General features: G+C 40.4%; 1 protein-coding gene across 1 annotated transcript in view; it reads right to left on the bottom strand.

The window, feature by feature from the left end:
- PDE7A (phosphodiesterase 7A) overlaps positions 1 to 11,879 on the bottom strand; it is a 131,366-nt gene extending 119,487 nt beyond the window's left edge. The window contains exon 1 of the mRNA XM_022595281.3: positions 11,274 to 11,879. Coding sequence (XP_022450989.1) covers positions 11,274 to 11,411 — 138 coding nt within the window. The 5' untranslated portion in view covers positions 11,412 to 11,879. The remainder of the gene's footprint in view (positions 1 to 11,273) is intronic.
- Positions 11,880 to 13,317: the final 1,438 nt, after the last annotated feature.

Below are 13,317 nucleotides of genomic sequence, written 5' to 3'. Positions count from 1 at the left end.
ATGGAAAATCTCTGACATTCCTCTTAATTTTACTGTGAAACTAAAACTACTCTTAAAAAAAAGTTCGCTTTTCACAATAACTTCACTGTTTTTCTTAAAATATACGTGCATTATGAAGAATTCAAGGAAAAAGTAAAATGAAGTAAAAAAAAAAATTCTACCACTCACCCTTTCATACATAGTAAACACATAAATGGTTTAGAGAGTGAGCTCTTTTTATATCAAGAATATTCTTTTATTTGCTAAAATTCTTTTATTCCCTGAAGTGGAAAAAAAAGTTTTATTCTTAAGTTAATTTTTAAAATACAGGTGAAATATGTGTTCCTTTTTAAAAGGTTATTCCTGCTGAGTTATACATAAATCACATTTTAACAAATATCTTCCTAACAGGCCCAATACACTTTCAGTAATGGTTTTGCTTTATCTGACTATATTTTAAGTAGAAGTAACTCAGACATTTTAAAAATTGAGTGTGTTTGTCCTTTAACTTGTTCAAATAATCACTGGTCTATCAGCAAATGCTACTCAAAGGAATAATGTTCAGTAAAGAAAGACTGCTACTTATGGAAATCCTATAAATCAATCCTTTTTTAAGGAAGTAGGGGTATAGTGAGAAAAGCAACAGATTAAAAGTTGGAAGAACTAAGTTTACAGCTTTAATTTTTCCACTTTCTAATTGTGTGATCTTGGAGAAATCCTGACCTTTCTGAGTCTCGACAACCAAATCTTCAAACTGTTGAAGATAAATTACTTATAAGGTCTCTTTCAAGCATTAATATTCTGATTCCATTCCTGAAGAAGGCCTAAAATCATTAAGTATGGAGATCCAGGATTATGAGCAAACAAAATCAGGAAAAAAAAAAACACCTGATGTGTAAGGTATTATTTCTGTATGCCTATGCAGAACAGTAAAATACAGCAACAAGGTAATAAGGTGAAATACAGTAAACAGCAGTCTACAAACTGGATCATGCATACATACCCTGAGGAGCACCTGGGCATGGAAAGTTTCAAGGGAATTGATTTCTAGGTCTTCACCTTCCATATGTACAATTTTCTAGAACTATTCTACTGACACGTCAGTTTTCATTTACCTCCTTCTCCCCTTTCACCTCTCCTCTTCTGCCCTACATAAATCTCTACAAGTCCTGAAACTTACTGTGGAGCTGGGGCCTAACAACAGCTGAGGAGCCAAAAGGAGAGTTTCAAATATTAATGCTGAAAAAGGTAATTGCTCTCCAGACTGGGTATCAAATTTTTTTCAAATCAAATGGTCACCAGCTCCTATTTCCATGAAAATGGAAGGAGAACCAAATCCATTTGCTACTCAAGAAAGCCTTAAAAGTATTTTTGACTGTGGATCACTTTGCTGTCAACTCAAAAGAATGGGTGATACTGCTAAAATAAAGCACGTTTTATTACCATCTACTAAATTTGTGGACAAGATTTCTCAATACTTTAAGGTAAAAAAGGAAAAGAATCGGTGCAGAACCTCATCTTTTCTAATAATACTTATAAATGGATAAAATAGATTTCTAAATGATTTAAAATAAACAAAATGCATTTCCAATGAAATTTTTACTATTTAATATTTATTAAATTTAATAACTCACATGTTGTTTTGATTGTCTACTGGTTATCATTGTATTGGTAACTCAATCCAAAATAAATCTGACACAGCCTTACAGACACAGGAAATTTCAAATGTTTTAAATTATAACTGTTTTTGCATAGAACTCAGAAGAACTGGGTGACACTGCTTAAGTACTTTCTATTTCCATCTACTAAATTAATGAATGAATTTACTTTTGTTGTAGAAAAGTATGACACTGTGATTGATAAAACGCTTTCAAATATAAAAGAATACATTAGGATAAGAATATGTAGAGACTGTCAAACAGAAATGAGTTCAAAGAGAAAAATAAGGAATGTAAAGATTCTGTTAAAATTAAGAGCTTGCTCACATTTTATTAAAACAGATGATGGGGATATCAAATTTTAAAAATTCCCCTGGATGTATTTAAAACTGTGATTTAAATAATACACCAAAATCTACATCATTTACAAATACACTTGGAAGAAAAATTCTAGATATGTAAGAAGGTATCCAGTTTTTTGTGGGTTTTTTCCCCTAGTTTTTCAAAGGGATATGTGAGCAAAAAATGTTTGAAAACCCTTGTAGTAGAAGTCAAAATATGTCACTAGTCTCAACCTTTGTCCTAAGATACTGCCTACTGGACATCCCAACTGGAGGGCTCCCAGACACTTGAACTCAACATATTTAAAAAGTAAACTTATAATGTACTCCACCACCCTCCCCCAATCCTCCACACACATACACAAAAGAGGAAAAGAAAAAAAAAAAAAAAAACCTGCCTCTTTTGTATTTTTATTACTAGCTTCATGATCTACCTGGTCTCCTAAATTTAAAAGGTGAAGTTTTTTGTTTGTTTGTTTTTAACCTCTCAAATCAAATCAGTTCCGAGGACCTAACTCCTGACTTCCTATCTCTATTCCTTCCACCACTGCCACTGTTCAAGATCTCTTCACGCGCTATCATCAAACAGCTCTCCTTTAAAACAATAACTATACTTAAATTTACTTCCCAACATCTCCCATGGAGAGTGAAGCTACTTTATCATTATCAGAGCTATACAAAAATACCTGTCATGCATACAGCTGAGTTACGCCAAGAATTATAGAATCATGAGGTCAGACAGAACCAGGAAAGTCAAACCCCTTGACAAGAACCTCATCCAAGTATCTTTCGGGAATTTTTAATCTCATGAGGCAGTGTACTTCCTCTCTGGACATCTCTGTCAGAGATCTGGGCCCAAATACAACTTGTTTGACTTTTTCTAGGATTATTGTAGTTAAAACGGAGATTCATGTTAAAAGAAGAACACGTAAAATTACACAAAATTCTAAACAAAGAGTTAAAAATTACTTATAATTTCAGCATCCACAGATGGCTTCTGTTAGCATTTTGGGATATATATTGGCTTTTCTTCCTTCTGCAATCATGCACAGTATGTGAATACGTATGTATTTTGTGATTTATTTTTAAACAAAATCGGGATAAATCTGTAAATACCCTGAGGATTTTTTGTTTGTTTGCTAGCTTAATGTTGTAAGCAATTCTTCATGCAATTAAATATTCTTCAAATTCTTCCAAGTATTTTAGTGGGTACACAATACAGAAATAGTAGAAAATACTAAAATTTATTTATCCATTTGTAAACTATTTACACTATACATACTTTAAATTCTTCAATGCATTTTAGTGGTCATACAATATAAAAATAAATACCATATACTCACAATAAGAAATACTATAGTAAACCATTTATAAATTATTTGTTTTCAATTTTTCAGTGATAAATACATGATGAATATCCTTGAAGATCATTAATCTTTATCTACATTTCTAGTTATCTGCTCAGGACAGATACCCAAAAGTAAATTATCAGGCAAAAGTATTAATTATTTTATTCAATTGCCAAATTACTTTTCAGAAAACGTAAAACAATTAGACTCCTACTAGCATTACGTGAGTATAATCTTCAAGCTATACACTTATTTTTTTTAAATTTGCCAGTCTGAAAGCAAAAATCAGTATCATTCTTTTAACCTGCATTTCTTTTATTACTAGTGTGCTTAAACACAAGATCTCCCTTTCTATTTCTATTGTTTCTACCTATTGGTACTTATCTACCCTCTGAGGTAACATCCTTTTTCCGCGCAGTAAGAGGAAGTAGAAGAGAATGCATGGGCTTTAGGGTCAGAATGACCCAGAGTTTAATCCATTTCCAGTACCTAGTTGTGTGGCCTTGGACAAGTGACAACTTTAAGCTTGGATCTCTTCCTGTATATTAGCAACTGACCTCACAAAGTAGGAAAAGGGTATAGCAATCAAGAACATACAACCAATCAAAATCTAAATTAATCCTCTTCTCCTCCCTCTCATTCACATGGCAATCCTTCAAATACTGGAAGACAGCAATGCTCCACCATCTCTCACCAAGCATTCCCCACCTCCATTCCCACCTCCGCTGGCCCAAAACCTGAGTCTTTTTTCTCCAGACTAAATGTCTCCAATTTCTTCAGTCACCTGTCAAACAATACAGTTTTCAAATCACCTCACCACCCTGGTCACTATCTTCAGAGTCTGATTTAGCTTAATCATCTCCTCCTAGAACATGGCATCTAGAACAAAATATTCCAGATATGGTTTGAAAAGACCAGAGCGAAGGTTATCATTTCAAATAATCATCTCAAATCATCAAATTTGTTTTCTTTATCAAGATCCATGAACAAAATCTATAATCCGTAAACCTAAAAGTCTAACTATATTCCACTCACCTTCACCAATGAGGGAGACCAGTTTGAAAGTAAGGGTGTGGAACATGACAGGCTCTTCTCCAAGATCTTGCCTGATGCCTCAGACAAGCGATCTAACTTGCCTGTAAGCTCAGTTTACTTACTTCTTGGTAAAAGTGGGATTTAATGTCTCTAAGCTCAGTTTACTCACTCCTCGGTGAAAATGAGAGTACTGCCAATTATCTCATAAAGCAATCTTTTGTAAAGATTAAAAACATCAATTACAGTATCTGGCATGTAGAAGGTCCTCAATAAATGGAAACAAATAATTATAATTAATACTGAAACAAGACTACTGCATCTTTATTAAGCACTGTTTACCAAGTACTTTACATGGTCCTGAGCTAGAGTTTGGTCTACTCAAAACTTCGAGAAACAGAGTAGGTTTTGCCGAAATTTAGTTATCTGATTAATAATTTTTCTTCCCCAAATTATGCCCTGCCTTTGCCCTCTCCTCCCTCTAGCCATCATCTTCAGAAAACGAAGAGCCATCCCTACCAGCAGGTGGAGGCATGGAGCAATAATCCAAAATTCCTACTCAAAATTATAAGCAAGAGATTCTCTGATGACAACCACAGGATCAGCGGCATAGATCCCTTCAGAAGGCTTCCTGCCAGCAGCCAAAATGAAGCCCCACAAGCTTAGAAGGCTCATCTACAAATATAGCTTTTATTCCTTTCCTCACATACTGACCGCATGAACACTTACACCTGAATGCAACCATGCAAAAAGTATCATTTACTTGTGAATAACCTTTTGAAAGGCATATTTGGCAACAATGTAAAAATTAACGGTCTACCTTATTTTCAGGCAAGAACAGGCCATTTAAATATGGAAGAGAATATACACTTAATTTTCTCTCAATTCAAAATAATCATAAGATATGAGCAATCTGTAGCCAGAAAAAAATATTTTGAGTTTTTAAATTAGAAGATTAAAAATTAATTGTTGAAGTTTTCTGGAGTGGCCAAAGGGAATGTAAGAATGTCCAGAAAACTTCCACTAAAGATATTGAGTCAAGAGACTTCTAACAAAATTAGAAAGATTTTATAGCCACACAACAAATGTGATACACACAGTCTTTAGTACAGAAAAAGAAAAAAATTAAATTCATTAAGAGGATCTGCATGCAATGAGGGTTTTTTATCATCTAAATTTCCTAGGTGTTTTTATGACTATTAATGATCCCACACAAAAACTGAGTTAAGCTAAACTCTGTCCGTTTCCCTTTCTTCAGCTCTCTTCTTCCAAGCCTGTCTCTATATCCATCCCCAGAAAAGAAGTCAATTCTTTAAAACTGCTGTAATCCTTTCTGAAAAAGGAAAAAAGGAATGAAGGGAGGAAGGGAGGGAAGGGGAAAGGAAGAGTTGAAATTTACACTAAAGTGTTAGCAGAAGTCTTATCAAACTGCCTCGAAGAGAATGGACGGTACATCCCTCTCCCTCTTTCCACCCAAAGTGGGCGCCCTAATCTTCCTAGCTCCTGCAGAGAGCTTAATATTTTACCTCTCGCAGGACATTTGTGTTTAAAAAAATTTTTTTGAGTAGACAGTATGTACAACTGACAGAACTCTAGGCATTGCAACAAAGCACCAAAATCTGGACATAGGTCTAAAACCTCTCAATTCACATCCCACAGACTACACGTATTCCTGATGACAACTTATAAACCAGTAATTTGAACACCCTACTCCACAATCAAATCTGCAGTCCAAATACACTATAAATTTACATTAATATTATGTTTGAGCATGTTATTTGAAATATAGTATAAATACATATTTGTTCTGAAGTATAAGCCAAAATACGGTAGTACTGAATTTAAATCAAAATACGAAGTATTTCTGAAAATAGAAAAATGAAACCAAGGTCCCAACCAAAGGAGTGTCTTGGGAGTGGGCAGGGAGGAAGGTGTCATGAACAGAATCACTCCCCCGTTCACCACTGTTCACACAACCCCTGTACTGGCTTCTGAATGCAGGCTTGTGAAAAGGCAACAACTATGCTAACAATATTTGAAATGATGCAATTTACAAACTGATATGAGATATATAAGAACCTCCATAAATAAGCACAGGATATGCAAATGAAATGTCACAAAAGAGGTAATGCCAATGTACAAAAAACAGTCGAGAAGCTGTACACCCTTGCTTACTGCAAGTGAAAACAAACTCGGTGTACCACAGCACATCTACTGAAGCAGTAAAACGTTTACATAAATGTTTGTAAAATGGTTATTTAACATATAAGTATTAACAATTTAATACTATGCGATTGGAGATGAAAGAGATATGCTCATTCATCTTTGCACTGTAAAAGAAGAGAGAATTCTAGAAAGTCAGAAAGTGTTCCTACCTCTCGACCCAATCTAGTGCTTCCACTCTAAGGACTTCATCAAATTTGCATGAAGGTATTAAATGAAGTTTTGCAGCCAACAGCAACAACCTGAAAGTAGCTCTCATGTTCCGCATCCGGAGAACGTGCTACGGACAGATCAACATGACATCACTACTAACCATCATTAAGCACACTACACACCTGCTCTGCCAATACAGTCGCCACTAGCCATATGGAGCTATTTAAACAAAACTGTATTTAAAATTCAATCCCTCAGTCAAAACTAGTCATATTTCAAGGGCTCACCTAGCTATATGGCTAGTGACTATTATCTTAGGTACTGCAGAGAACATTTCCATCATCACAAAAACTTCTTTTGATGGTGCTTTTTGATCTACATAGCTACCTGCGCCTCCTCTCTCCTCCTCCCCTACATGCACCCATTTACCGAGAAACATCTTCTTAACCTTCAGGTCTTAGCCTAAGGCTCAACTACCACGTGAGGCTTCCCCTGATTTACCCAGGAAATGTAGGTATACCTTCTTGTAGTCTCATTAGAGCTTGATAACCCCAGTACAAAAATTATGTCACATATAAGCATACCATTTTCCCCACCACAATCCTGTAAAAGCTTTTTCAAGGAGAAACCAACCAACTTTTATCCAAGGGGCTCTGAACTGTTCTGGCACATACAGGACCTCGATAATTTGTTATATTCTTAGAACGTTACCAAAGACACCAGAGATGTGGACTGTGAATACAGGTGGAAAATGTTTATGAATAAGGAAGGCAATGCTTCAAAGAAAAACTTGGTTAGGTTGGCAGGCTCACAAGTGATTTTTTTTTTTTAAACTACTAATTCTTTACATTTTCTCAGCACCTAACACAAGGAGCCTTGTTCACAGAGGTGTTCAGTAAATATTTGTGGAATAGTTTCTGGATTAAAAAAAAAAGACACCAAGAATGAACCCTGTGGTAAACTATGGACTCTGGGTGATACTGATGTGTTAGGGAGGTTCATGTACTGCTCATGTTGGAGATACTGATGATGGGGAAGCTACGCATGTTCCAGGTGAGGGAAATCTCTGCGTGTTCCACTTCACAGTGCTGTGAATCTAAAACTGCTCTAAAAAATCAAATCTATTTAAAAAAAAAGATACAGATGCTAAATTAGAAATCAAATTTAGATTATTATGGTATTAAAAGCATATGTTTACATGTTAGATCCCCAAATTTTGTTCAATAATAATACATATCATAGATTTATGTTAAATTTTAAAAATTAAACCTCAGATTTCTAACCCAAATAAGATTTGTTTCCAGTGCATAGAAAATCTGACTGAAATAATCCCAGATGCGGTGTTTTGGCATGCTATCAATACACTAGCTCAACTTCCATGCTTAATAAGCACCTACCTAAGCAAAGCACTGTGGCCACAGTGGTGAACAAGATAATTTCTGCTCTCACAATATTTTTTTCCAAACAAGAAACGTATTTTGCAAGATAAATGTTTTTATACTCAACTATCAACAACAGATATCCCCAGAATGGTGGAAACAATCATCAACCATCTTCTATTATCCTTATTTTTCAAATAATTAAAAAATTTGTATTAACTATTTGAGAAAGTAGTACATGACCTGATTTAAAACAAAAAGTTAATGCTTCATTTACTTGGCATCCTTGGGAGACTTGGTGCTCCACATAAATGAATCTTCCACATAACTCGGGCTTGTCCATTTAAACATCAACACTTAAAATGTTCGGCATGGAGGTTTTTTTTTTTTAAACAGCACAAATCTTTCAACTTTTAAAAACAGACTCCATTAAATGTTATTTTGACTAATGTCAAAAACATAACTGTGTTGTATAACACTCAAGATGCCAAATTTTATGTCCTTTTTAAAAGTTTTTGGCTTTGAAGAGCGTTTCTTCTGACCCCGAGCTTTTGGTGCGTCAGCTGTCAACTTTTGCTGCTATCAGTATGAACCTGACTCTAGCAGCCTCCCATCCCCCTTCAAATGTGCTGCTACTTGGAAAACAAGTTCGTCAGAATTTTGCCTAAAACACACTGGCTTTGAGAGGATCTCCAAATCTGCTTTGGTCGCTCAGAGTCTTCGCTTACTTCCTGAATCTGTTAAAGTCTGGAGAGCCAAGTTTTGGATAAAAGAGTTACTGCTTTACCTGGATGAAAGTCCTTTCGTTGATGTCCTATTTTCAACTGATGCTCAGTCAGAGATAAAACTTAAAACTTCATTAGCCATTCACTCATTCAACCAATATTACTAAGTCCCTACTAAAAACTGGGCTCCCATATTACAATGAAAATGGAATTGAGAACATATTTTAAAATACAAGTACTCTAATATAAATAACTGTTCTACTAGTGCTTAAGGAAAAAAAAAAGAAAAACAGATTTCTTAAAGTCTTTTAAATGAAACTACAAAACCACCCAAACTTCTTATAATTCCTTTAACTTAAGACTTAGAAACTGAAGATTCAAGGGTAAAGAAAGCTTTTGATTTAACCAAATATTTACTTTATACAGCTCTGAATAAGATTCCAAGATTTTCTACCTCTTTTTCAGTCTATTACAAATTCCCATCTGGCCCTAAAGAAATCACTATGACATATGTTTTAGTATTAAATGATAATCAAAGTCTTGATAATGATAAATATACCCATTCAGCATCATGGTAAGTTTACCGTCATTTTAATACTGTGTATCGCTAATTTGAAAAAAGTGTTAGTTCAGGAAAACTTCTGTCCAAGTTTTCAGAAGTTCCTATACACTTCACTTTGGGGTACAAACAATTTCTTTTAAGCTTTAATAGTAAGTATGGTGTGGCTATACAATATTTGCTTTATCTGCCAATCATATTTTTTAAATTCCATTACCTATTTAAATCTAAGGCTAGGAAATGAGTCAAGAAGGAATGGAGCTTAAAGTTGGTCTCTGTGGATTAATTAAAACATCAGGTAAACTCCCTGGCATCAGCCTTACTTGTTTTAACTCCCTTGGAATCTCCCATCTCATTCATTTTCTCCTTGGGGAGCACAAGTAACTTTATTCACATTTTATAATTTTACAAATGAGTACTGATTGCCTTGATTATTTAGACTGAACCGGAAATGGGTATTAGTCACGTGCTGCTGATATAAGAAATGAAAAAGTTACTACCATTAAAAACCTTTTTAATGCATTAGTATCTCTTCAGTATTAAATTTGGAACCTGAAAATGCTTTAAGCAGTACTGTAAAGGCAGATCACAGACCTAACTTTAAAAGTAACTATGTAGCATTATTTTTAGATGTCACTTAATATTATAGTAATCTTTACAAGTTGACTCTGACCTCATTAGCATACCACCTTGTCCTGCAAAAGAAGTCTGATTTTAAATAAAAACAATTCACAGAGAAACCCAAATAATAGGCTACTGCTCTCTCTCTACAAACAATTTAGGCAAAGAAGCAAATGGCAAATATTTACTGGACACACCTACTGTAAGTAAATCCCTATCGGGTGCTATTCACATTACCAGTAAAACCCAAAAGAAATACAGACCGGGCTCAAGATATTTACAATATAATAGAAGAAAAACATATACCCCCATAAAAGAAGCTAATGTTAATCAACAGGAAAAATAAATATACGTGATTTAAAAAGTGATCGTGAACATGTGACGTTCTGGCAGCAGAAATGGAGGGCACTCACTCAGTTCAAATGTAAACAAAACAAAATTCTTTTAACCTCCCTATTTTAAATCCGGCAATCAAAATCAGCCAGAAGTAGAAGCTGGGCCAACAGCATCACCACAGAAAAAACAAAACACGAAATTCTCAGGGGCAACCGGTATTGGCCCATTCAAAACAAAGTCTTCCTGGGAGTGCTCCAACAGTAGTTTTTCTCTTAAAACCTCCTTATCAAATGAAAAACAAAACTGGTTCCTGGCTATCAACTTTACGAAAACCGAAGCTTCGACGAAGCACTCTGGAGACCGATACCACTTAGGGTCCATTCACATCATCGAAGGAGTCGGGGAGAAGAGCAACCGGGAATCGGCCTATTGTTCGGAGGACCGCAGGACCGTCCGAGCACCGCAGGGCGCGCGGGAGCTGCGGGAGGCGAGGCGCGCACCCAGCACAGGTGTGTGGGCGTGAGGGTGGCCAGGTGTGCCCAGGGCCACCGCCGACGAAGAGAGTCCCAAATTCCAGACCGAGACGTCGAGAAAGGGAGGAAAACGAAGTCATTCCTGAGTCTTAAGCCGCTGAGCACGGAGGGGGGCGGGCCTGGGAAGGGTCTGCAGGGCTCCCAGAGCCCACCCGGGTCCAGGCTTGAGCAGGCCGGGGGGCTGAAGCCCCGAGGGTCAAGAAAAAGGCTCCCGAATCGAGGGGCCAGACTAGGAATCCCCGAACAATGGGCAGTAGTGGATCTGGGGTGAACGGCGAGGACTGGGGAGTAGGGGTCGCGGAGGTGAAGCCAGGTGGGAGGGGGGTAACAACAGAGAAGCCCCCAGGCGTGGGCCCCCAGTGGCTGCGGCGGCGGCGGCGCTTACCTGTGATAGCTGCCGGGGATTGGGGCAGCCGAAGAGCGCGGAACTGGAGCTGAAGCTGATGGCCCCTCGGCGGCTGAGGACGTGCTGGGGGACCGGCCTGTCCAGGGGCAGCACCGGCAGCTGGTAACATACTTCCATTGAATACGCCCGCCCTGCCCCCGCGCGGCGCCCGCCCTGCCGCGGCCGCCGGCCCCTGCGCTGGGAAGGGGCCGCGGCTCGGGGGCGCCGGGCCGAGGCGGGGGCAGGGCGGGCGGGCGTCGACCCCTGGCGGGGAAGCCGCGCTCACGCCTCCCCCACCCCAACACTCCACCCGGGTTGCCGGCGGCAAGGCGCTGCGGCGGCCGCAGCGACGGTTACGAAGAGCAGCGCGCTCCCGGCTCCGGGGTGCAAGCGGGGGCAGCACGAGCCAAGTCGGCGGGGGAACCCTGGCGCCGCCAGGCTCTTCGGCCGAGAGGAGAGGGTCCGGGGCCAGTGGCGCAGGAGCGGCGCAAGGACAGAGCAAAGCGGTGCAAGAAAAGACTGCTGGAGCCAGCGGCGAGACCCAGGGCGCGCGGGGCTCGGGTGCAGCCACCAGCTCCGGCCGCCGCCGCCGCCGCGGTCCTGCCCCTCCCCTCCCCTCCCCCGGAGCCTGACTTCACTCCGCCACCAGCGCGAGCCCGGCGTAATTCACACTTTGCAGCCGCGGACCCTGGGCCAACCACCGCCGCCGCCACCGTGACGTCACGACGCTGCGCCGCAGGCCCCGCGCCGCCGCAGCGTCCAGGGAGACCGGCTAGCAGCGGAGGGGTTGAGCAGCCCTCCTCCTGTGCCGCACCTTGGAGCTCAGTCACCGTCCTCTCCCGCTTCACGCTGCCCTCCTCCCCCACCAATCCTCGTCCTGCAGGCCCCCCAGCCAAGGCGCGTGCGCACGAGGCCCCACCGTTTGGGGACATTCCCCTTATCGCTAAACTCTGGCGTTCGGGCGCGCTGAGGGTGTGGGGTGGGCTCAGCCTACACTAGAGGCGCGGTTCCGGCTTTTCGGCTCCAAAAACCCAAAGCACGCGGCCCACTCGCTAAGCTCAGCCGCGACCGCGGGGTCACCGCCGTGTTTCCCTCCTCGAATTCCCATTCTTGGGCTTCGCTCGGGACCGCTGCGGCAGTGACGTCAGCGGGCCGCGCGGGCACCGTCCTCCCCGCTACGTCACTGCCAGTCCCCCGGCGGGGTCGGACTGGGCTCTCCCCTGGCAGGTGCGGCCCCGGGGCCGTCCCAGGCGGAGGGGCCAAGAGCAGAGACGAGAGCGCGGGCGTGGGGAGGGGGCGAGGGGTGGGGAGGGAACACCGAGACTGAGAAAGAAGAAGTGAGAGTATGCACTGGAAAATATGAGAAGGGGAGGATGAAAATGAGAAGCCAGAGCGGGAAAGGAGACTGCATGCCCTTTTACCAAAAGTGTTTTCGTTTCTTGGCTTTGATTTGTAGAAGGCAGGAGAAAATAACTCTTGACATGGTTTGTAAACTGCAGGTTCATTTTGTTAACATTTCCTCCCAAACCATCAAAGCTTTTCAGCTGCAACCCTTTGTTTCAAGTACATTCCAGCCTCTGGGACATCAGCCTGAACAAGCTTTCCCCTGCTGGCAAAACTGATTTGGCTCTGCTTTCAGGTCACCCAAGCTTCCACTTCTATGCTATGACCAGCCACTGGCAAGGTGGCAGGTCTCTGAAAGTACTGCATAGCCAGTACCGATGAGATCAGGTAACATGTGCTGTTGATCCCATAAATCAACAGACGTCTACAAGACCTTTTATCGTCTTTCCATGACATCTGTTTCTTTTATATCACTTAAAACTTTCTACCTTCTCGTGGGCATTTTTCTACTTGTCTGCTTTCTACTATTAAAAGGATATCACTTCCAATGTGGTTTCATGGATTTTTGTCTTCACTAGATGGTAAGCTTCCCTTCAGCGCAACTGTTACCAACCGGGGTTCTTGTACTCATTACTAAGAGGCCAGACGGGAAGCTCAAGCAAGGCTTTATTGGCCTCTTGCTACTGCAGGAGGGAGTGAA

The sequence above is a fragment of the Delphinapterus leucas genome, chromosome 17 (assembly GCF_059928025.1).
Source record: "Delphinapterus leucas isolate spDelLeu-1000000601 "Yukka" chromosome 17, BTC_Dleu_Yukka2, whole genome shotgun sequence".
Taxonomy (NCBI): Eukaryota; Metazoa; Chordata; class Mammalia; order Artiodactyla; family Monodontidae; genus Delphinapterus; species Delphinapterus leucas.
This window is presented reverse-complemented; position numbering and strand designations above follow the sequence as displayed.